At 29.7% G+C, this 27069-nt stretch overlaps 1 protein-coding gene across 3 annotated transcripts; it reads left to right on the plus strand.

The window, feature by feature from the left end:
• The first annotated feature begins 15243 nt into the window (after nt 1-15243).
• LOC110599602 lies at nt 15244-26859 on the plus strand. Of its 3 annotated transcripts, XM_021736054.2 has the most exons (9): nt 15252-18970; nt 19096-19286; nt 19419-19490; nt 19584-19736; nt 19832-19995; nt 20130-20277; nt 25939-26061; nt 26174-26261; nt 26351-26859. In XM_021736054.2, the coding sequence occupies exons 1-9, from the start codon at nt 15814-15816 to the stop codon at nt 26548-26550; spliced, it is 4296 nt and encodes a 1431-aa protein (XP_021591746.1). In that variant the 5' UTR covers nt 15252-15813; the 3' UTR covers nt 26551-26859. The 3 variants fall into 3 exon arrangements, with proteins under 3 accessions (XP_021591747.1, XP_043806246.1, XP_021591746.1); XM_043950311.1 differs by lacking the exons at nt 25939-26061; nt 26174-26261; nt 26351-26859 and adding an exon at nt 24531-25917 and having other exon boundaries at nt 15250-18970; XM_021736055.2 differs by lacking the exons at nt 19832-19995; nt 20130-20277; nt 25939-26061; nt 26174-26261; nt 26351-26859 and having other exon boundaries at nt 15244-18970; nt 19564-19727.
• The last annotated feature ends 210 nt before the right edge of the window (nt 26860-27069 follow it).

Raw genomic sequence — 27069 nt, forward strand, 5'->3', positions numbered from 1 at the left:
CAGTCTAATTATAGTAAAGGAGATAAAGTATCTAGGTTGAAGCTGTAAGGATCAAGAGATCTAAGTAAAGTTTTACCACACAAATTTCATCATCAATTTTTTTAATATTTATTTATAGATGATCAATGCCTTTTAACAACTTTGATTTTGTAGTTTCCATTTTTAAATAAAAAAGAAAGTTGTTTAAGAATTGCAGTTGGCATTGTTAAATAAACTTTCATGAGTTTATCTATTTAATTGAGAACCTTATGGATAGGTAAGCATGTTTTAATAATGTTAGGAATGAGTATTCAGTCTGAATCCAATCGAATAAATTAAAAATAAAATTTTAATATTTATGAAAATTAAACTGAATCGATTTTGGATAGAAATCGATATGAATCGATTTAATTTAATTCAGTTCTATTTGATCAGTTGAACTTTTTAATGTAACCTCTTATTTTTTATACTTTATTTTTAATATTTTAAAATTTAATTGAAATATTTCAACTTTGGTTTAATCTCTATATTATAAAAAATTAGTTGAATTTATTTTTTTATATTTTTTCTAATAAAAATTAAATCAAATTAAAATTTTTAAAATTAAAACATAATCAAATTGATATATATAAAAAATCAAATTAAAATTTTAAATTAATTCAACTTGATTTTTTATCAATTTAAATAGAATAATTCCCACCTTAAATAATGCTGCCAATGTATAAAACTAAAAATTTATGACAATGATAAAAAAAAAATTATATAATTTACTCGGTTAGTTTTATTTAAAAATATTTTTTATGAAAAATATTTTCATGAAAAAGGATATTTTAATAGAATAATTTATTTTTTATTATTTAATTTTAAGTTAAAAAATAAAATATATTAATAAATTTATATATACATATACTAATAAAAATTTTAAGGTGCATAAAATGATTTTTTTAGAATAAATTATTTAATTTTTATTTTAATTTAAAAAAAATTTGTTAATTAATTTTTTTAAATACCATAATTAATTTATTAATTGTAATAAAAAAAATCTTAATAAAAAAATAAAAGTTACTATATTTTATGAATAATAAAAAAATCTTAATGTATTAATTGTAATAAATAATTATGACATCATGAAATGCACAATTAATTTTAGATATAAATTAAAAGATGATAATCTAAGTTTTTGTTTGGACATTCCTTTTAAAGATTTTAAAATCCTAAACTCTTTAAAACAAATGTTAATGAAATGTAAGCACATTTAAACCATTATTACTTTTATAAAAATTAAAAAACAAATATTAACATAAGAAAAATATTATAAACGTTATCTAAAAAATTAGAAATTAAAAAAAAAACTTTTCACAATTCATTAATTTAATGTACAAACAAAAATATTTTATTACATGTTATCCTCCATGTTATAACATAAATTATTAATTTATATATATGGTAATCAATTCAACTTAACTTTTAATTTTCATACTGCAATTTTTTTTTATTTTATCGAGATTTTTAAAAAAATTAATATTACATAATAATAGACTAAAAACTCATGGGTGCTAACACTAAAAAATAAAGCTATTGTGATAAAAATAAAATATAAGACTATTGTGATAAGAATTTGATCAGGTCGCACTCGATTTCATCGAGATAAAAGAATCCTTGAATGCTTGAGATGAACTCTTCGTCAAGACTCATCTCCTCAACTACAGAAGATCTCGACACTAGAACATCTAGCTCTCCGTTAAAAAATCACTCTCCCCTGAAAAAATTGAATTTTCACATAAAGCTATCTTTAGTAGACACAATACAGCAAATCCCTATCATGCCTGCAATAAGAAGATCCCCAACTAATTAGTCGGTGAGATCCCTTATCAATCAGCCAGTCACATCATTAATGAATTTATATAAAATATTATAATTAACTCTCTTTTTATAGTATAAAAGTTAGTGATAAGAGAGATAAATATAGGCTATTCTGACAATTACAGTATATTCGTTCTATATTTCAGTTTATTAACTTGAGCGGTGGAATAACTGCTGTAAACACACCACCTCATATTCTCTTTTTTGCGGATTGCCTAATCATAGTACAGTTTCGTTTTAACCAGATACCGACCATCTTATTCTCTCTCGTTAGTCAATTATAGCACAATTTCATTCAAGCCGCATAAGAGTTAGTTCGTATTTCTAGATTTTTTTTTATCTACTCACTTATATCGATTTCAAATATAAATATACCTTTATTAAAAATTATTTGAACTTAATATATATTTTAAATATTGTAGATGTATAATATTTTTTTTTTCTATTCAACGTTACTATTATTAATTTTTTAGAATAATATTTAATAATAAATACAAAATTTTGATATTTAAAATGATGAAAACGATCATATATAATGAATGAATTTCAAATTATTCATATTTTTAGTGTGACATTTTATTTTATTGATTTTTATTATTATTTTGTGAATATTATCATAACAATAGTAGATAAAGTTTAATTCAAACAATAAAAATAAACTTAAAGTAGTGTTTTATTTTCATATTAAAATTTAAAAAAGTTAAATACATAAATTAAAATTATTTATCATATCAAAATTATTAATAGCCACATGCTTCACAATCAGTCCAGGATAGTTGAGTAAATGAATTTTCCAGGTTAATTAGTTTTACAGTGTGAACTAGTAATCTTCTTTACAAGACAAAAATAGAAACGTCATAACTACCGATTTTAGGACAAATCTAGTCAAAAGACGTCTCTTTCACAGACGATGTTCAATTGCATGAGATCAATTGAAGGTGGACCAATTTGATTTATTACTATTAGTAAGCATGGCAAGAATCTTATTATCCATTCGGATATTGTAAATTAATTTGATGTGGTCTGTCTGTTTGACTCCTGTGAATGATTACATTTTGAGATTTGTATGACCCTTTTGTAAAGAAAAGAAGAGCGAGGTGTACAAATCCCTCTGTAGCTTAAGCCAAAAACGATTATATACTAATACACATATATTAAAATTGACTTTAAAAGTTTATGCAAATACATTTAATTTATTAATATTTATAATATTTTGTTATTAATGTTTAAATAAAAAAATATTTATTTTTTTAAATAAATTATAAATAACTCAGTAATTTTGTATATGTTTAATAGTAAGATAATATTATATTTTTAAATATCAATAATATCAACTTGCAAGTAATAACGAGTTTTCACAGGAAGGCATTTTCAGAATTTGCATTCTAAAGGGCCTTGAACTGACAATTTTGCTAAGCAATCAGTCACAGAGTTAGTCTCACGAAAGATATTTTTGAAATTAACTTCCCACGCATAATCCACCAAAGTCGTAATATCATAAATTAGATTCCTAACCCAGCTTGCTTCATCTAAACTTTTCTCAATTAATTGCATGGTCACCTGTGAATCAGTTTGAACCTGCTTTTTATATAGTTTTTTATTATTAATTATTATAATACTCGTGTATATTAAAAATAATAAAATATAACAACTAGATGTCTATAAATTTATAAGTTATATTATTTAAACATAGTGTTATTATAATAATATATTAAAAATAGTACTTCTACTGATACTATTTAAATTGATAATTATTTTTAATGGATATTATTTAATAAATTTGATTTTTTTAAAAATAATTATTTTATTTTTATCTTTTTAATTATTATTGTATTATAATAAAATATTTATATTATGTTAATTTGATAGTATTATTTATAATATAATTTTTATAATAATAAATATTTTTAATTATTTTCATAATATATTTTAATTTTTAATATATTAATATAATAATATTATAATTAAATAATATAATTATAAATTTATTGATAAACAGTTATCATGGCTTTTTTTTAATTACTGTACTATAAAATTAATATTATGTTAAACGTGTACAGTTGTATAAAAACATTTAATAAAAATTAAATTAAATTTTTATAACATTAAATATTTATATTAATTTATTTATTTTTCTTTAATAAATTATAAATAATACAATAATATTAATATCGTATAGATTTTGTAAAAAATAACTCAATACGTCTACTAAATAATATAATATACTTTATTATTTTTAACATATTAATATTGTAATATAATAATAAAATAGTATTATTGATCAATATACATTTAATTACAGAATAATATTATTTCATAACTTTAAATATTTTTTAACATAATTTTTTTATTATTAATTTTATAATATCTCTTTAAAAATAATAAAATACATTAAATAATGACGTATTAATAAATTTATAATTGATATTTTTTTAATTACTAAATTACTTTATTAATATATTAAAATATTTATTATTATAAAAAATATATTATAAATTAATATAATATAAATATACCAGTATAATATATTAATTAAAATAATAAAACAATTAAAAAAAGCTTGCGCGCAGGCATTAGCCATTTAAATCCTGCGTGGAAGCTTGTTTCTATGAAAAAAATATAAAATATAATTTTGACCTCTTTATACACATCAGGAGTGAAATTTTCTATTTGGTAAATAAATTTAAATTAAACTCAAAAACTTAAATATTTGTATTTGTATTGAGCAATGATAGCTATGTGTATAAAAATATCCTATTTCTAAATTAAAGTAATTGGGTGTGAATTGATTTTTTAGTATTTTATTTTATATAAACAAATTGACCCTTTGCAATTAATTAATTATATATATGATATACTCGGTGTCTGCCACGTGTATAATGTTTTCTTAAACTATGAAGAGTGAAATTTATTCTTTACAAGTAATAAATCTTATAGACAGAAAGAACTGAATAACCTCAATATATAGGTTTAGTTATGCACTTCTTCTAATTTTTTTGAAATTAAAAGTAAAAATCAGTAAGTGGAAGATTGCATATGCGATGATGGAAGGCAAGGTGTTAGAAATGGATCGAAAATAGACAGAATAAACGCGTAAACTTTTCCCACCTCATTGCAAAACAACTACATATCAAAATCCATTATTCCTCTCTGACGTTCAAAGACAGCAGTTTGGATTTCTCTATTTCTTGCTTTTTCCTTTCTTTTCTTTTCTTTTCTTTCCTTTTCCGTTCCTGGAGGTGTCGGTAGGACCAAGTGTTCTATCCATTTGTCTGCCGCCCATTGACTTGGCCATCCTTTTCCATAATTTAAGGTCCTTAATTAATTAATTAAATTGGTCCATTTTCAAGTCCAAACAACCCCATGCTAGCCAACTCTAGTTACTTTCCATGATATTCTCTCCTCTCTTTCCGCGTACTTTGCCCTAAAGTTTACTATTTTTTTCTTGACTACATGCCTTTTCGAGTCAGTTATATAAAATTAAAGGAAGGGAGAATCTTATTCGGTTTTTTTAGTTTACTATTATTTATGGACTAAATAATATGTAAAATTAAAATTTTATAAATTAATTAATATAAAATTTTAAGTCGGATAAGATTTTTTAAAAACTTACTAAAAGTTTTAATTTTATAAAATATATGAATGTTTTAATTGAATCGTTTTAAAATAAAAATAAATTAGTAAAATTTTTTAAAATATTGAAACTTAATAATATTTTTTTTTTCAAAATTAAATTTCTATTTAAAATTTCAATTCCACATGCGATAACTAGTGTTCGCGGATAAATATAAGACTGGTTAAACATTGTATGCAATAGTAAGTTCTATTACCCTCTCAATTAAAGAATTGAGGTTTGATTTTTGGAAATAAATACTGTATGCAATAGTAAGTTCTATTACCCTCTTAATTAAAGAATTGAGGTTTGATTTTTGGAAAATGTATTACTGATAGAAACAGAATAAAATTTGTTAGAATTAATATTTTATAAATTGTAATTGAACTTTACTCAATTTGCCAGTATAAATTCATTACTTGTATACTTTCTAAAAAATTCCTTCAAATTTGTGAAAAATTCGACAAATAGAGGACGAGTTTTTAAGAAATTTTAACTTACTTTTCAATACTAAAGTAATACAGATTAGAGAATTAAATCATGAAATAGCTTGTGAGATACTAAAAAAGGACACTCACAATATAAAATTCATGGATTTTCTAATTAAAAATTCAACAACCACCTATCAGCAGCCGATAAGACTCAGAAATACATATGGTTGGATAATAAAGTTCAAGTGTTGAGACATGATTAGAAACCGACCAAGAAGAAGACTCAGAAGTCATATAAGTAAAAATATGAAAGTGAAAGGAGTTATCCAGTGTCATGCAGTATGGATGACCGAGGTAAATTTAAAAAATATACTCTACTAAATGACTCACAAACACACATGCTTATGTGAATCAGGAAATGTAATATGGTCGAGTCGTTTTTTATTCTTGGAGGATTTTGTAATTCATGGAAATATTATCAATAAATTATGATATATTTTTCAATCCTTTTGGTGTTTAAATCAGAATTATTAGAAACGATAGATTGATGAAAGCATTGAAAAAAGAAAAAGCGTCACAAGGCGGATAACCGTCAGGCGATTCTTCGAGCTTAGTCCCGAAAGACAAAGACAATTTCTATAAAAAAACGCCATAAGATGGGTAATCGAAAAGCGAGCCACAAGGAGGGTAACCGTCAGGCGAGTCTTCGAGTGTTAATCCTAAAAGATAATGATTAAGACAAATTCTATCAAAAAATGCCACAAAGCAGGTAAAGCTAGATAAGCTATAAGGCGGGTAACCGCCAAGTGAGTCTTCGAGTGTTAGTCCTAAAAGACAATAATTAAGGTAAATTCTGCCAAAAAAACACCATAAGGCGGGTAAGCATCAAGCGAGCCGAGCCACAAGACGGATAATCGCAAAGTGAGTCTTTGGGTATTAGTCCTAAAAGATAATGATTAAGGCAATTTCTACTAAAATCGATACAAAATGGGTAACTGCCAAACATATGACCGAGTGCCAGACCCATTAAAAAGTTTAAGGCATTTATGTCTAAGACAGCAAGTGGGTAATCGCCAGGCATATAATCGGGTGTCAAACCCATTAAGAAATTTAGGCATTTTACCTCAAGGCGGATAACTGCCAGGGCGAGTCCGAATGTTAGTCACACTTAACAAGTTTAAGGCATTTTTTGCCTGAGTCTCGAGGTGGATAACCAATAGGTAGCCCAGGTGTTAGTCCCATTAATAAAGTTTTTCAAACATTTATGCCTAAACCACAAGGCGGGTAACCATCAAGTACATGATCAGCCTATTAATAAAGTTTTTAAGACATTTATGCCTAGGTCATAAGGCGGATAATCGCTAGACACATAACCGCTAGGTAAATGTTCTAAATGTTTTGTTGTTAGTTTTGTTGAAATACATTAAATCATTTATTTATCAAAGTTTGATGAACGATCTGTAAAATTGCCAGTGATAGTTCTAGTTATTATTTATATTATTAGGCCGAGTACTGATCCTAATATTTAACAAAAATAAAAACAAGAGGATGAATAAAATATTTTCATTAGAAAAGTTTTACACGACAAGAGGAACATCTTCAGTCTCCTCCTCCCGAGCTTCTATTATATTCTCTACATCTATTACATTTTCAGTAGAAGTCGGGTTAGAGGAATTGTCTTCATTTGGTTTATCCTCATCCTGCCTATCTTCGTCCTCTTCTTCTTCCTCGGAAAAGATGTCGTTAATTCAGGAGAAGTCCTTTGCTGGAAATTGCTTGATGAGCACCTTCTTCACAGAGTCTTGGCCTTCAACAAACATCTCCCCACCCCGGCCTACCGTCTCTCGAAACTTAGCTTCTAGTTTAGCAGTCCTGTCTGTGGTGGCTCGACTTTCCTGAGCTTGAGATTGCAGCTCCTGGACTTGCCGTTGAAGATCAGTCACTTGATCCTCGGCAGTCTTAGCCCGATTTTCAAGAGTAGTCTTTATAGCATTGGCTTCATCCAGATCCACCTGAAACTTATCTACAAACTCTAAGGTCTCCTTCATGGTATTCTCCACCTCGGTTACCCGAGTCTTCAACCTAAAGCATTCCTCTTGAAAAAAGTTTTGTCCGTCTCTTGGACACTATACTCTTTCCTTGGGGACTTGTTCTCTCCTTGGCTAAGTACATACATAGAGCATTTTCTATATCAGAATGCATGACGTTGTCATATAGTTCATTTGTCTCAAACACACTCATCCCTACACGGTCGAACTCCATCCTTCCAAAGTTCTACATAAACATTTCAATCAGTTTGTAGTTGTCCAAAACCCCCTGGACACCCTGTGGCGGAGGATAAAGAATTTATGTTTTAAACGCTTCAAGGAAGAGGGTCTCCAGTTGAAGAGGGTCTGACGCTTTTTTCCTTTAAAAAATCAAAACTCCTCATTTTTTTGAGTTTTCAACTAGTATAGTTGAGAGAAGAAAGCAACGTTCGGCTTGATGTTTTTATTAAAATAGACAAAGTGGAAGACCATGAGAATTCTCCAATTGTTTGGATGAAACTAAGCAATTGACAGCTTGTGGAACCTAAGGAGTTAAACGAATTATTTTAATAAAAATAATATACTTTAATAAAAAAATATTTTATATTTAATAAAATTATAATTTTATTCACACTTTCATCTATTATTAAAAATAAATAAATCGTTGTTTTATACTCAATAGCGAAGCCAAATAAAATGAATTTCAAACTATTATAATTAACTTATAATTATAATTAAAATATATAAAATTGCATTTTACTGTCGCGGTCTTAAATTGACACTTTAAATTTTTAAAAATTAAATAGTTATACATTATAATATTTAAAGATTTAATAATTATATTTTATAATGTTGAGGATGAAATAGTTAAATTTATATAAATAGTAAAGTATTAAAATTTAATAAAAAAAAAGAATACAACTTTTGTATAAAGTAGAGGAGCCAAATCATATATGATTTTAAATGTAATGAATATATATTATATATATGTACAACATGGAATTTTCAAACAGAGAATTCAGTTGCTATAGTTGAAAATTCAGTTATGAAAAGGCTATATCCAACACTTGGGTCAATCAAATATTAGTGCAAGCACATGACACATCAATAATGGATGTACCTATCTATACACTCACAAAGCCCACACCTTTCATAAAGAATGCCCCTTCCATGTGGCAGCCGCAAAAGGAAGGGGAAATTACTTTTTCTTTTTTTTTTTTAATTTATTTATGTTCAACAAAATTAATAAATTATTTCATCTTTTTATTTGAAAAATAAATTAATTAGGGCAATTATTAAAATAAAACTTCAATCATGTATACTTTAAGAAAATAGATAAATTAAAGGGACGGAATAAAATCCAAACACACACTTAAAATGATAAAAAGGACTAAAAAAATGAATGAAATAAAAATATAGAAATTATTTAACCTATTTTTCAAAATAAAAGTAATTTTCTTAAATTATAGATTTTAAAATAATATATTTTTAAAAAATAAAGACAGTGGATAATATATGGTGAGACTGGAAACTTAGTGTTGAAGGCATTTGAGTTTTATATTATAGATACTTGATATGTTGACTGATTAATTTTTATTAGATATCTCAATTTTTAACTTATATCTTAATTTTATTTCTAAATTTTATTGTTTACCCAACTTGACCTGAAATAAGGATTTGATAGAAAAAAAAGAAAGTATTGTTCCTTCTTTTGGGTTTTCCGACTGCTTGAGATAAAGAAGCCTAGCTAGGGTGGTTGAGAAGTCTCTCGAACAGTAGCCATTACTGGCTGTGCTTAATAACCATTGAAGCCTTAGGAGTCGGTATAAGTAGAAAAAATCTTTAAAGCAATCACTTGCTATGCAATAAAAACATATTCATGTTCAAGTTCAGACCATACGCAACCACAAAAAAAAATTAAGCAAATGATAAAAGCGAAATAAAATAGCCGACATCTAGCACCAATCAAGATAGAGAAGATGTGCGCTTCGATGACCTATTCATACATTTTAAGACATACTCCATAAGCTACCATCATGCTGCCCTTTATTGAACTAGATAAGCAAAGCCAAGTGCAAGATTTAGGAAGCCATCAGCTTGCATGCATCAACCATAACAAAGATAAAACCATAAAAAAAAATTGCAAACAAAAGAATTTTCCCTCAATGTCTTCTCATGTCTTCTGGTAAAAATCTAGACAATTTTGATAAAAAAATCTAAATAGAAAGAAAAAATAAAAATAAATCAATTGGAGGTGCAAGAGAGAAGCAAAAGATGTTTCTCTCCCGAACAGACCTAATTGCAGGAAATTGATATAAGATTAGAAATTGAACCCAAAGAGAAAAACCATTCTCAAAATAAAAACTCACTAGATAATTAGAGAGAGTCATACGAGATCCACTTTAAAAAAAGTTATATGATGAGTTTGTGTGTATTATTCATATTTCAAATTGCTCAAAACTTTATCACTATTCAAATCGATGTGAAATTATTTTCTTTCGAGTATAAATTATATTAAAAATTTAAAAGAAACTTGGCAGAACTAGTAATGAAATTTTAATTTGATGGGCCAAATCATTCTTTAAATAGTAAGGATTTAAAATTTATTATTAAATTAGCAACATATTACAAAATTTATTGCTAATTTAACAATTAATTTAAAATTCATTACAAATTTAAATTTAAATTAGTTGCTAATTTATCAAAGATGAAAAAATTTTATTGATAATTTTTTGAGAAAAAAAAAAGCGATTTCTTATTTGTAAGTTACCAATAAATTAATGATGAATTTTATTTATGTTGCTGAATTTTAATTCTATTGCTATTTCGTTACTTATTTAGCAACAGAATTAAAATTCGTTCCTATACTAGGCATTAAATTTTTTTTAACTAACTGTTAATTTGTGAAAGAGGAAAACTTACTTTTCTTTTTTAATTAATGATAAATTTTTAATCTATCATTAATTTGCAGTAAATTGCATATATGAGTGCAATACCTTCATTTTCTTTATTTACTTATTTTTAAAATTATTGTGCTACTCATGAATTTAATTTGTTGATAAAGATATTTGAGTAAATCTGAAAAATTTCAGATTCTATTTCTTTAATCTTCGATCTTCATTCTAAAAGAAAATATTATAAAAAATATTATTACGATATGTAAGTATATGGGTACATAATTAAGTGGGATCAATCACTTCCCCACAAATGTAATGTTGAGGATGTGAAAGGACAAATAGGATATACTGGTAGAATCTCACAATTTTTTATTTTTGGAGAAAAAAAAAAAAAAACAAAGTCACATCGTTGTTGAATGTAGGAAACAACACGTACCCCACCTTACTATACTTGTAATTGGAATTACCTACTCGTCAACTTCTCTCAATTGAGAAGCCTTTGCCTTTAGTTGTTCCCACATCCTTTTCTCTTTCATCTTCTATCATATCCACGTAGTTTCCTTTTCCATGCATCATTTTTCTTTTATAAATCTTTTCCAAAGCATGTGGAGACCCACGTAGATACTTAGCTATACAATATTATACGACAAATTTCAAGTCATATCTATATTAATTATTAAAATAATTTATTTAAAAATTTAAACTTGCACAAATAAAAAAATAAAATCTAAATTGATAAAAGGAAAGCAAATATAATAATGAAATTCAAAATTTGATAAAAATAGGGAAAACGTTATCCTTTGATTAAAAGTCTTTGGCAATAAAATCATTTTCTTCATTTTTATTAATTTTTTAAAAACAATATATAATATTAATTGCCACAAAAATCAACCATACCATTAGGAACAAAACAATGGTTCATGACTTCATGTGGTGAAGGCAACAACCACCAACTTACCTTACCAAATAGAAATAAATAGATAAATAAAATCCTACTTAGATTTTGACATTTTCTTTAATCTTTTAAAAAATAGTCTCTTTCAAATTAACTTTTCTTTTTCTTATTTTATTCACTTTATCCTTTATTTTTAGCTAACTTTTTTTACGCGTATTAGACACATCTTAGTACTTAATCACAAAGAAAAACAAGCCACTAAATCTCTTACCTAAATCCTGATTATCTCATTCATTCGCTTTAATTTTATCCAATCGTATCTGTTCGATAATTTTAATTATTTTAATAATTTGTGTATGTATTGAATTGAGATAGAAATAGCATTTCTTTAATTTAAATTAAATTTTAAAATAAATTATATTTAATTCAAATTTAATATGATATTAAAATATTCTAAATATTATCTCCTGTGAATATTTTATATTTCAATATAGTCAGGAATTAGCAGTATTTGATTCAAACCGAAAAAAACGATCGAATCAAATTAATTTAAAATTTTAATTTAATTTTTTATTCATTTTAATTCAATTTTTAATTTTAAAAATTTTGATTATTTTAATTTAGTTTGATTTTAATCAGAAAAAAATTAAAAAAATCAAACCGAACCGATCAGTGATAATAGTATATTATTTTCAATAATATAGAGAAATTAGATTATATCAATATTAAAATATTTTAATTAAATTTTAAAATATTAAAAATAAAATATAAAAAATAAAAAAAATATATTAAAAGTTCAAACCAAACCGAATCAGACCGATTCATTTCGATTTGATTTTTAGTCAAAATCAATTCAGTTTGATTTTTATAAATACTAAAATTTTAATTTTTAATTTATTCGATTCGATTCGGTTTTAAACCAAACTGACCGAATACTCATCTTAATATAATTTTAAACGTATTTAAGTGTTTTAATAATAATTAATAAAATGTTATAAGAGTTTAAATTTTTACATAATTTATTTTCTTAGCACCTAAATATCAGTCAAAATGCTAAATATTATTTTTAAATTTATTATAAATAAAATTGAGTGTTTAATTTAGATTCACAAATTTATTTTATATATATTGATTAATTATAATAAAAATTTTAGTGTAATAATTATTAAATTTATTATCTCTCTATTTGCAATTAAAAATTTTATAAAAATTACATTAAATATATATATTTTTTCAATAATTCTCTTATTTAAAATAAAATAAAATAATTTTATTTAACTTAAAATATTTTTATTTTAAAAAAATATAATATATTGCATGATTTTTGAAATTTTCATTTAAATTATGTCAAATGATTCATATTATAGAATCTTGATACGTTTTGGGAGGTTTTTTTTTTTTTCTTTTAAGTCCATTGGCTGGTCCACTGGAAAGTTGGAATAATTACCGTATATTATAATTAGTTATACTAATCAAATAGGTCAAATTTAAGAAATAGTAACACTTTTCCTAAATCTAATTACAACTACCAACTGTCTTCCCAACTATAAAATTGCAACTACCATGTACCTATAATGCCCTTTATTCTTTTAAATAAATTACAAATTTACATTAAAAAAATGCATAATTAATCTTACAACAAAAACATAGTAAAACCTATTTTTTAATATATATGGAAAATAAAATAAATAAAAATTATGAGATTGATGGGTATTTTAATAAATAAATAAATAAATTATTTATAATTTTTTTAATTTAATTATTTTATATTCAATGTGAATTAAAAATAGTAATTTGGTGAGGAAGATACGAAGAAATTCAATGGGAAAGATTTGAAGGAAGAATCGTTAAAAAATATTTGTGTTAGATAAGGATAAACTAATATATTATTGTAGTTTTAATTTATTGTTTTTTTATTTTCGCAAATCATTTTATATTTAACTCCTTCAGTCAACAAACTTTTTTTTTTTCTCAGTTTGAAAAAAAAAGTATAAGACAATAGTTTTTCTTATAACTTTCCCTTTTAGCCCTATTTAATAAAATTGAAAATTTTTAATAATTATTTTCAATTGGAATTGGAATGACATTTCATAATTTTAAATTAATTTAAATAATTTATTAATAATATAAAACATTAATATAATTCTTTTAATTTTATTTTATCTCTTATATAATTCAGTATTTTTAAACTGTTGATAGTTTTTTATTGGATTCTAACGATGACATATTTGTGATTTTCATGAACTGTTATTACACTATAACCACCAAAAATCTCTATAAATATAGAATTCTTTATTTATTAGCCAATAAATTTAAAATTTTAAAGTAAATTTTTAATTAATTTTATTTTTTTATCATATAAAAAATAATTATAATAAAAAGTTCTACATTTTCCACAAATTATCAACTATCTCACATTTTTTCGATTCAATTCAATGCTATTAACTTATAAGTGTAGTTAAATATTAGCTCTCAAAACTATTAAATAGGAGAGTAGTATTCAGTTCAAACCGAAAAAATCGATTGAATCAAATTAAATTAAAAATTTAGTTTGAATTTTTATTTATTTCGGTTCAATTTGATTTTTAATTTTAAAAATTTTAATTATTTCAGTTCGGCTTTATTAAAAAAATAAAAGAAAAATTAAATCAAACCGATTAATGATAATAGTATATTATTTTTAATAATATAGAGAGATTAGATCGTTAAAATATTTTAATTAAATTTTAAAATATTAAAAATAAAGTGTAAAAATTAAAAAATCTATTAAAAATTCAAATTAATGAAATCAAATTGAATCAAACTGAATCAGACCGATTCTATTTGATTTGATTTTTAATAAAAATTAATTCGATTCGATTTTAATAAATACCAAAATTTTAATCTTTAATTTATTCGATTTGATTTGATTTTGAATTAAACCGAACGAATATTCGGTTTTTATTGAATCCTAGAGTAATCTCAATAGGTACTTTTATTTTTAATTTAAAGCTCTATTTGAAATTGTAATTAAAAATTTAATTTTTTAAAAGAAATTCTTTTAAATATCATTGAAAACATGATAAAAAAAAATCAATTTGCTATTATAATTTTTTTAAGAAAAAAAAGCAGTAAAAAAAAGGAATTCTTTATAGTATTTTAGCAATTTATATATATATATGGGAGTTGGACATGAAAGATATAATAAAATTATTGTTTAGAAAAATATAATTTTAGAAATTATTAAATAAATAGTTTCATAAATTATTTAGTTATTCTATAATTTAAAATTAATATATTTAAGACATATTATTAGATTTTTAAAAGGATTCAAATTAGATATAATCTTTTCTAAAAAAAAATTAAATTATTTTCTTGTTGGGAAAATAATTTGGCAAGAGACTCCTGTCCATCTCTTCTATTCTATCTCTCATCTTCCAGTCTAAAGACACTTTGCCATCATCAATCCCTGTTCTCAAAAGCTTGGAGGCCCAACATTGCATGAAACGGTCCACGTGGCGTAACCCCTTTTCTTCCTCTCCTTTCTTTTAAACCCAAGATATACAAATGCAAAACGACCAGTGTTCCACTCTTCTATTGGCTTTTGGATTCTTCGGTTATTCCCCCATTTCAAGTTCCATGGTTCAACGCACACAAAACTCTTAATTTTTTGAATAAACAAAATACCCACCTATTAAATCCAAATCCCGACAAGGAAATTTTTATATTTGAATAAGATTCACCGAGAGAAAGAAGGAACAGTGAAAAACAGATTCACCAAAAGCTCCCTGAATCAAAGTTTCAGCTCTTTCAGGACTATCTGCACCGACTCGGTTACTCTTCTCTCTCTCTCTCTCTCTCTCTCTGCCTCTCTTTCGGTCTATCTTCTTATTTTATTTATTTTTCTCTATATATCTGGGATAGTCACCTTTCAAATCTGGTGTATGAATCTCTCGCTTTTTCTTTTGATTCTGTTTTGAGCTTTGAAGGCTTGTTTTCTGTTGAGTTTTTGTTCAGCTTACATGGGTTCATTTTAGTTTTTGGAGCTAGTGAATGTATAGAACAAAACCCATTAGCAAAACCCTAAGTTTTGTCTATCTAGATTAAATCATTCCTCAATTGAATCATTATGGCATTTGATCAGAACCATATCCCTAAAGATCTAAGACCATTAACCGTTGCCAGAACAATATCCGAAGAGCCCCGCATTGCTGCGGCTTCCATCGCTGCTGCTCCCTCTATTGCTACAACGTCAGCAACGAGTAGAAGCCCAGAAATTTTTGCCAACCCAGATGGTTCTATACCCGTTTTTTACCCGATGACCGTGTCTGATGCTGGTTTTGTAGGTTTAGGGTATGGTAATCCGGCCCCATGGGCTCCACGCCTGCCGGTGCCGATTGGGAGTGGGAATAGCGCTTCTGTTGGGTTTGGTTACAGCCCCAATTTGGGTAATAGGGTGGTTGGTAATGCCGTTGATCATGCTGCACATGATGTGGTTGGTGGGTCTGGTAGCAGTCCCCATTTGAACAATATGGTTAACTCTAATGGGGGCAATGAGTTGACAAGTTTGGGATTTGGTTACAATCCTAATTTGGGGAACCGTGGAAGTGGTAGTGGCACCGGGGTTGATCATGTGAGTGAAGAGGGTGGGGATGATTCTGTGTCTGGGAAGAAAGTCAAGTTCTTATGTAGTTTTGGGGGGAAGATTTTGCCTAGACCCAGTGATGGTATGTTGAGATACGTTGGAGGGCAGACTAGGATCATTAGTGTGAGGAGAGATGTGACCTTTAATGAGCTAGTGCAAAAGATGGTGGATGCATATGGGCAACCAGTGATTATCAAATACCAGCTTCCTGATGAGGATCTTGATGCACTTGTATCGGTTTCTTGTCCTGATGATCTTGATAATATGATGGATGAGTATGAGAAGTTGGTTGAGAGGTCTTCCGACGGGTCAGGTAAGTTAAGGGTTTTTCTGTTCTCTGCTACTGAGCTTGAAGCAGCTGGTACAGTGCAATTTGGAGATTTACATGACAGCGGACAGAGATATGTTGATGCAGTAAATGGAATTGCGGATGGTGTTGGCTGTGCTTTTGCTTGGAAGGAGAGTATAGCAAGTGCAACTTCAACTCAGAACTCTGATTTTAGTGGCACTGAGGCGGTTGATAGCTCAGGTACTGGACAAGTGGACGTGAGTGGCGCGCCAACAACTAGTTTATTGTCACCTAGAGGCGATCTGGCAAGCCCCCACGATTCCAGTCCAAAATTTGTGCCAGTGGAGCCTAATCCTCCAGTTTATGCTGATGCATCTGCAGTGTCCCTGGGCATTCCCACGGTTAAGTCCGGCCCTCCCCAAACATTATCTTCACAGCCAGAGGTTGAAATTGAGAGGTCTATACCTGTTGCTGTGCCACAGCAGCAATTGGGATATGATTTCCAGAAAATGGGAATGGGCATTCCACCACCTGCATCTCACTTGCAGGCTTATGTAGAACCCCACCAAGAAATCACAAATCATGCAGATTATATGTATCTTCCTGCCCAGATGAGATTTCCCAATGCTCAGTTGTTGGGGACTGCTGGATCTGTATTCACTCAACAACAGATTCGTGACAGTAATGCAAGTGTGGCTTCTCATCAATATATTCCTGCTGCGCATATGACGATGAGTCCCACATCTTCTCATGTAGCTATGAGGCCAACCATTGTTCAGCCACTGGTGCAACCACAACAAGCTCGTGTGGAGCGATTTTCAGATGAAAACATGCATGGAACAAGGATTGTTCAGTTTCCTGATCCAGGTTACAATGCTTATCAGCTCCAACATCCCCCTGCTATTGTTGGGGGTGGCTACTGCTGGCATCCAGTTGCTCAGACAGAGCATGTTGTCTTTTCTGATGGATCAGTGCCCCACCAGCAGGTAATAATTCCTGAGAAAATTCAGAGGTTAGAGGATTGTTTCATGTGTCAGAAACAATTGCCTCATGCACATTCAGATCCTTTGGCACAGGACCAAAGGGAGGGTGGGATAAGCAATCTATCTCATTCAAACTCACTTAATCATAGTCTTCATTTGGGAGACACTATGAAAGGTCAGCCTTTGAGTTGGAGTATGGTTGGTGGAGGTTTGGGGGATGGCACTATTGAACAGGGTGTTGGGGCTCGATCCTCTGCCCTTAGCCATGTTGACCATCAAGTTGGATTGCAACAATCAGAAGCAATTGTGTTCTCTCATAATGAGAATGAGAGAACTACCATGCGGAAAGCAGATGATTCTGATCAATCTCAGATTTCAGTTCCTCATGGTATGATGGCTGTACCAGGATTCCAGGGTATAGTTCTCCAGTCTCGTCCAGAAGGTTCTGTTCAGCAGCATCAGGTTTCAGGTCAATACCAGGTTAAGGAGGAGACCTTACAGATAAAACCTAGTAATGGTAATTTCTCTAATTTTCCTGGTGTAATTCAAGCTTCAGAACGATCAGGTCATGAATGCCCAGTAGAATACTCTGGTAGCATGCATCGTGATGTTTCCAAAGAAGATATTATAGACTCCTGTGTATCATATGATCAGCGAAGATCAGTTGAGGAGATGTTAGAAACCCTCCATATAAACCCTGAAATTAATAATGATCAGAATAAGTCACATGTTGATAATCTGTGGAAGGAAGATATCTTGGATCACAGAACCCAACAATTAGGTGGAAGGGATGCATTTCTGGATGATAGCTATAAAAAGCATCAGGTGGTTCCTGACTCAAACCATGTTAAGCCAACTGATTTACTGCCTGCTTCTGTGGTCACGCAGCAACCTGTTTACGGTAATCAAGTATCATATCCACAATCCAATATTGGAATTCATCTATTGGATTCTGGTGAGGTTAGTTATGGAAACCCTACATTCCAAGTTGTTCAGCCAGCCTATGCAATTGATAGAATCCTACAACCAAAAATTAGTCCAACTGATGTGGGACCTGGAGCTCAAAATGCTAATGTGCCGTCTTCCTTAGCATCATCTGGTAGAGTTAGTGATTTTCAGGATTCCCCAAACTCACTTTTCAGCAGCCAGGATCCATGGAATCTAAGGCATGACGCTCACCTTCCTCCTCCTAGACCCAACAAAATTCTAACGAAAAAAGAAGCTTTTGATACCAAAGATCCTTTCAGTGAGAACCTTGCAAATAATCCTGTAGAAATAATAACAGATGGGCTGATGGGGGATGGGGTTCCCCAGCCACTGAGCAATTCAAAAAAGGATTTGAATTTGGAGCAAGCTCAATCATCCAAAGGTGAGCAGTTATACTTTTTATTGTTGTGCATACTGTATATGGATAGGTTTTGTGCATAGTTGTATTCGGATTGGTTAATTCGTCACTTATGTTGCAAATTTGTTTTCTTCGTCTTGTGTTAAAAGGCTCAGCTGAGGAACTCATCAAGCAAGAACTTCAGGCTGTAGCTGAGGGAGTAGTTGCTTCTGTTTTTCAATCAGGTAATCATAGTCCTGACTCAATGGTATATGAAAGAAATGAATCAGCATATGAAGCAAGTCAAGACATGAAAATTTCAAGCGAAGATATAGAAGTGCAGCACAAAGCTAAATTTGAGGTGCTCTGTCCTTTTTGTTCTGGATGTATTTGTCTGCTCATGTTTGTTTTATATTTTGATTTACTAGTGTCTTCTGACGTTGTATTCATTTGATTGGGCATTTCCAACATTTCTTTTACTTGATTAACTCAGGACATGAAGAATAAACTGCCAGAAAAGCTGAATTTTCGATTTCCAGTATCTGAAGGAAATTATCGTCTGCAGGTTGGAAACCTATTTTTTTTCCTTTTTTTTTTTCAAAAAAAATCTTGAGGTTATATAGCTGTCAATTTCTTAGGACTTCTTTTTTGGGAGCAGATTATAAAGAATATCGACCTTGAAGAGCTGCGAGAATTGGGTTCTGGAACCTTTGGGACAGTATATCATGGGAAGTGGAGGGGCACTGATGTTGCAATTAAAAGGATTAACGATAGATGTTTTGCTGGGAAACCTTCTGAGCAAGAACGCATGGTTTGTGGGTTTTTATTAGGTGCATCTTCCCTTATTAAAGTCTTGCTTTGATATTGACTGATGCTATGCATTATTTGTACTTTGAATAAAATCAGATAGATGATTTCTGGAATGAGGCAATTAAGCTTGCTGATTTGCACCATCCAAATGTCGTTGCTTTCTATGGTGTTGTGCTTGATGGTCCTGGAGGATCTGTTGCTACTGTGACAGAGTACATGGTTAATGGTTCTTTGAGGAATGCTTTGCAGAAGAATGAGAGGTTTATTTCTTTTTCTTTTTTTTTCTCCAAAAGAAAAATTAATTTCATGTTTCTTCTTTTGTATCATTTACATTTCTATGTACACATCATTTTTGAAGTGATTTAAATTTGACTGTTTAAATGGTTTTTATTAGGAGTCTTGACAAGCGAAAACGTCTGCTGATTGCCATGGATGTGGCCTTTGGTATGGAATACTTGCATGGAAAGAACATAGTACACTTCGACTTGAAGAGTGACAATTTACTTGTCAATCTTCGAGATCCTCACCGCCCAATATGCAAGGTTAGTTACAGGACCTAGAAAAGGTTGAAGTGTTCTGATTAACTGGAAGATTTTTTGGTTTATTCTTAAGCTGTGCAGCAAACTTTCTTTAAGTGCTTATCCATCATTTAGTCTTGTTTTATAAATAACAATAGTTTTCCCTACCTACTTCAAACCCAGCCTGATTTGAGAATTTGAGAAGGCAAAGGTAAGAATTTAAGATTCATCTGGAGTTTAACCAGTGTAATAATTAAATTAATAGTTTCTTTGTAATTAATGTATCATTACAATGAGTATTTTGATATATATTATAGATATTAAATAATTACTGGAATAAATTTACTTAATTTAAAATTTTTAATTGAAATTTTAAATGATAATATTTACAATGAAACATATTTAGAATTAAACTCTTAGAATAATAAACTTAAGTCAATAAAAAGATAATTTTAATATATTAAAATTTTATTAGACAAAATAAAAAGAAAAATTTAATTAAAAAGTTATTCATGTTAATACACTAATAACATAAAATATTAGTACAATTAATTATTCAAATCAAAAGTCATTGAAATAGACACCTTTATTTATCTTTTTTTTTTTTCAATTGTCCTAAGTTAAATAGCTTTTGCTTTTTGGCTATTATATAGTAATATTACTATTTCGTGCATATCTCTCTGTGTGTGTGCGCGTGTAGGGAAGTGAAAAAATTTCAAGCTTGAGATGGAATGTGCCCCCCCCCCCCCCCCAAAAAAAAAAAAAAGAAGGAAAAACTAGGGTAAAGTCTCAATCCCGCTTTTTCTTTTCAAAATTACATGGCCAGTTCATTCTAGGTCAGCTCTGCGTTCCCAAATGAGTAATCCGATCGATCGGTTTAAACTTGATTGTGTTCACCAGTTGATCAGTTCCCTTGCCAATTCATTATGGTTCATGGCGGGTTCATAAAAATGGGATTTGTAAGTGCACTGAACAATGCCAGGCCTCGGTTCTTGGTTAAACTGGTTCAATCGGCAGGTCCAGTCTAGTTTTCAAAACCATTTTCCCTTATTCCCTCTTGTGTGCTCTTGTTTGGCTATACCTTGGCAATGATATCTCCCATTTGTGCTGACGTATGAGGTTATCATGTATTTTAGTGGTTCTGAATTTCAATAAACTTGTGCTTTTGCCATTTGTAGAAAATAATCACAAACTTTGCCATGATATGTTCTTTAAGCTGGCATCCTTCTCTCTCTCTGTTTTTTAATCTGCATATTGAAAATAGACCTCATATCAGGTTGTAAAAGGTGCTAGGCGAGGTGCCATCCCCTTGGCTCGCCTGAGTAAGGCGAGTGCCTATGACCATTTAGGGGCCAGGTGAGAGGCCCCAAAGGCGTCGCCTCATTGAAGTAGCAATAGTTTTTTTTTTTTAATGTTTTTTGAACAGCAAAACCAAAACCCTAGTCCCTCCCTATCTGTTCCCCCAACATCCCAAAGACTATTTTCTTCCTCTCTCTTGCTCTCCTAATAGTAGTCAGCATGTATGTGTCTCTTTTGTACCTCTTTCTCTATCTATCTCTTTCCCTTCTTCCTTTCTCTTTCTCTTCCTCTCTTTGTGCCTACTGGACCTGGTGCAATGGCAGATTCTAATACCTTCTCTTTTTTTCTCCTTTCTCTCTTTTTTTTTTATTTATTTATTTATAAAATATCTCTCTTCTTCTCCTATTTCCTCTTCTTTTCTTCTTCCATTCTCTACTTCTCTTCCTAAACTGGCACTATGGCAGCATGTTTCGTGTATGTGGACACACAGCGCACACAAACACTTGTGCACGCACACACGTAAATTTAGGATTGCCACTCTTCTAAAGCCATAGACTACCTTATCTTAGTGCTACCTTTCCCTTTAATAACACTGCCAGATATGTTCTGCTATTAGTCTGCATGGCACGATAGTTTGTTAAACCTCTGAATTTAAAGTTCTTGGTCTAGGGTTCCATTAGCATGGAGTTCCTTGATCATTCCATTTATGCCTCACCTCAACTTGACAATCCAAAAAGCAGTGGAGAGAGAAGGGGAGGTGTTGGGGTGGGGGGGGGGTGAAGGGAAGTCGCAGCAAGAGTGGAAGCTCTTTTTTGGATTTATATGGTAGACTAATTGATGTAGAACCGATAGAATAAGAGAAACGAAATCTCAAAGGGGATGAAAACCGAATTCTCAGCTTTTATTAATTCTTAAATTGAAAAAAGTGCAAATAAGCCCCTATATTTTTCATCAAAAAACCAAATAAAACCAATTTCAACTTTTGGCCAAATAAACCTTATAACTTTTCCATTTAAGTTTAAATAGGTCTTAATATGATAACATGTTATTTCTTTAATTTTTTTGGGTTTATTTGGTCTTGAATGAAAAGTACATGGGCCTATTTCTTTAAATAGGTCTTAATAAAAAGTTTTGGGTTTTTTTGGCCAAAAAAGTGGAAATTGTGCTTATTTGGTCTTGAATGAAAAGTACATGGGCTTATTTGAACTTTTTCCATTCTAAAATTAATTATCAATCACATAAAATGGTTTACCCAAATCCTAGAGAACTAAGGTAATTACAGTAGATTATTTATCCTATAGTATTAGAATTTAAAACTTTAAATAAAAAAATAGAAAGCAAAGATTAATTAGTAATTCCAAATCCTACAAGTAGTTGTAGAATTTCTGGAAAACCTTGCACTATTCCTTCTTGTTAAAAGAAGTTGACTTTGGAGAGTTGAACTGATAATAAGAATCCATTAGAGAATGATCTAGAGTTCGAAATTTCTTTTCAATAATCAAAGTAGCATTGGAAATAGAATGATGACTAAATGCATATTTATATCAATGTATTATTTTGGATCAGCCCATTAAATACTTGAACTAACATTAAAATATATTGGACACTTAGAATTTACAAAATTCATAACTATTAAGCACAAATTAGCTATTATCATCGAGGGCTTAATAAAAATGTTAGAAATAGTCCCACATATTGCAGACTATACTTTGAAAATTTGCTAAATCTAGTTTAAATTTTTGTAAATGGTAAAGTTATTCTTGTCTAACCTGGTTAACTTACGAAAATTTGTAGTGCAATTAGAATTATATGTGATCATTTTTTTACTTTTTATAAAAAAAATGATAATATGGATAATTTGTATTTAATTGTTGTGAATTTTATAAATTTAGATGTTTGATTGGCTAGTTTAAGTATTTAATGGGTTAATCCCAAATAAAATAGAGGTGTGAGCTTGTATTTTGTCATGGAACAACCATACCATTTGACGAGATTTTCTAGTGCCACCTTGGGAGAAAGTAATAAACTCATCATCTACTACTTCTATGGAATCTCTTTGTTAAGGAGATGGCAACTTTTGCACATATTGAAACTCATCATTCACTACTTCCATGGAATCTCTTTGTTGAGGAGATGGCAACTTTGGTGCTTATTGACCTAAAAAAATGCTATAATTCAACTTAGGAGCCTCAAAAGTATCTTGATGAAGTAACAAATGCCTTCTATTGAAAACAAAAACTAATATTCATATGATAGGCAAGTCAAATAAATATGCAGGGGATCAAAGTTTTTGCAAAATGGAAATCGGTAGGGGTGTGCTATGATTGAACTGATTAAACTCAGTTTTTGGTTTTATTTTTAAAGCTTCAGTTCAATTTCAGTTAGTAAACATTTGAAGATCAGTTTTCCAGTTCAGGTAACTCAGTACAAAAAACGGTGTTAATTGAACTTGACCCATTTTATGATTATATAATCCACTACCATTTTTTAACCTAGTTAAAAATACTTGGTATAACCTTCCTGCCCCCTTGATCCCTTCTTTCTCTCATTCCAGACTCCACAGAGACCCACTATTGATTATTCTTTCTTCACACACGAAGAACTATTCATTTTGATTTTCGTGTGTAGATTTCTTTCTTTCTTCTCGTATCATTGCATTGGAGAAACATGCAACCCCATGATGTTGATATCACATGATGTTAATTTCTGCATCTTAGGTTCTCACCAAAGACAAAGACTGTTATTGCATCGCAGATGTGTTCTTGGTGTTGGTGTTCATTCTTGATTTCTTGTTCTTACCATCTTTTGGCTTTTTGATTTATAGTTTGTATTTGTAGAACTAGTTTCATGCTACATATTGTTTGTGTTGTGTTGCAAATTTCTGGAGAACATGTATTCTCAGCTGTGTAAACCCATGTTAAATAATTGGTGAACTTAGCATCTCCATTGGAGATGATATAAGGAGGTAAACCATGCAGTTTGACAACTTCCTCAAAGAACAAGCCAATTACATGTGAAGCATCAGCGATCTTATTACATGGAATAAATGTTGACATCAGTGATCTTATAGAACACCTATCTGCTGTTGCTAAAATAGAATCAAGACATCAAGCTATTTAGGTAAGCCAACAACAAACTCCTTGCTCACATCTTTCCGAGCATATGTGGAATAGGAAGTGCAATGTTCAAACTAGCGTTATTCTTTTTAGCCTTAGCTAGCTGAAAACTGCTGGAGGCCAATAGAACCCAACCTCGAGCAGTTGCAATGGTCTTCTGAAGACTGCTGTAGAGCAATGGTCTTAGAGACATCTCTGTTTAGCTTCATTGAGTTTTCTAAAGAATGCTAGACAATGCCCTTCACGTTCAGTGCCAACACCTGATGCATCTCAATCAACTTAAAGACCTTATCAAAATGGTGATGACTCAAAACAGGGGTTTGACTTATTTTCAATTTAATATCATCAAAAGTTTTAGTAGTGGTTAGTGCAATTAAACTCACCTTTCATTAGATTTGGATTCATAATTGAACTAATCCCCTTGATAAATATTTTATGAATAAAATTAGGTAACCCATGTAAACTATGCGACTCATAAACTGTTTTAGGTGTAGGCTACTTTAATGACTTACCCTTTTAGGATCAACTGTTATGTTTTGCACAGATACAATGAGCACTAAGAAAAATGCTTAAAATTGCACAAAAGAGCCTTTTTTTTTTTAAAGGATAAGTACAGCTTGTTCCCATAAGAGTAACAAAAACTTGATGAATTGATCCAAATTGCTCTTTTTAGATCCACTATATATCGAAAATATCTTCAAACAAACCACCAAAAACTTGACCAAAAAATTGCAAGACATGATTCATGACATCCATAAAAGTTCCAAGTGCACAAATGGTATCAGTAGTCATTTACACGATCTATCTTCAATTTTAAAAGCATTTTTTCATTCATCACCAGGACTAATATGGATTTGATATTGTGCAATGTTCATTACACAAGTGAATTTTAGGGAACCAGCAAGAACCTGAAGACATAATAATTTTCAGAGGGGGATTAAAAATTAGTTCTCAGTTTTTATTGGTTCCGAAATTAATTTCCAATCACAGAAAAAAGTCTCAAAAAATCTAGAAATGATGTGTTTGTAATGGAGTATTTTATGTTGTAACTATTAGGATTTGGAACCATAAATAAGAAAATGCAAAACGAACTCTAATTAGGATTACAAATCAATACAGAATTCACAAGTAATTAAAAAAGACTACTTTCTATATTTTTTCCCCCTGAAATAGTTACTTAGGTAGTCCTAACATATCTAGAAAATCCTGCTGCACTAATGCAGAGTCAATCTACCAAGCAATTAAATTCTCATTTCTGATTTTGCACCAGGTCGGTGATTTGGGCCTGTCCAAGGTGAAATGTCAAACGCTCATCTCCGGTGGCGTGAGAGGAACACTTCCTTGGATGGCACCTGAGCTTCTGAACGGCAGCAGTAGCCTTGTTTCTGAGAAGGTTTCCATATGGGTTTTCACCCTTTTTCTTAAGTACTTTCCGAATGATGAATTACCAAAATGTCTCCTCTCACTTAACTAATGTATGGTTTCTTCATATCTTGTTTAATTAGGTTGATGTGTTCTCATTTGGTATTGTGCTTTGGGAACTTCTAACTGGGGAAGAACCATATGCAGATTTGCACTATGGAGCTATAATAGGTACCATTTTGATTTTTAACAATAATCATGTCTTTGCTGAATGGCTCTTGATATGTTGTCTATCATTGCATCACCAAAATGCTGTTCAGGTGGTATTGTGAGCAATACATTGAGGCCACCGGTGCCTGAATCTTGTGACCCAGAGTGGAAGTCATTAATGGAGAGATGCTGGGCATCAGAGCCATCAGATAGACCAAACTTCACTGAAATCGCTAATATTTTACGTGCAATGGCAGCAAAAGTCCCTCCCAAGGGATACAACCCAACGCAGCAACACCCTTCAACATAATCTCAGGTTCAAAGTTGATTCCAGGCAAGTTGTTTCAGTCTATTTTCTCCATGTTCTGCTTCTCTGGACTGTAAAAAGACATGTAATTTGTTTTCCTAAAGTTAAAAAGATAAATAGTACAGTGAGAGCCCTTATTATTTATTTATTTTTTTTAAATATTTTTTCATATCTTTATCCCTATGTTTAAAAATAGGAATCCCAATACATAGAATTTGTGAAGTTGGTAGGTTTTCACATTTTGTTTTCTTTGTTTCTGTTGGGTTTTCATTTAGCTTGGATGATGAAGAGGGCATTTTGGGCCATTTTTTCTCTTTTATGCTTTGGTCTCGAGTTCTTGAAGAAATCGATTCAACTTTTCACAACCATATAAAATAGTTATTTTTTTTATTTATCTATTATTTTTAATAAAAAACTTGTATGAATTTTATCATTGTAACAAACACATTTGAATTTAATGTATTTAATATAATTAAACTAAAAATATATTATAAGAATTTTTTTTAGAAAAATTATCGATAA

This window comes from Manihot esculenta, chromosome 14 (genome assembly GCF_001659605.2).
Source record: "Manihot esculenta cultivar AM560-2 chromosome 14, M.esculenta_v8, whole genome shotgun sequence".
NCBI lineage: Eukaryota > Viridiplantae > Streptophyta > Magnoliopsida > Malpighiales > Euphorbiaceae > Manihot > Manihot esculenta.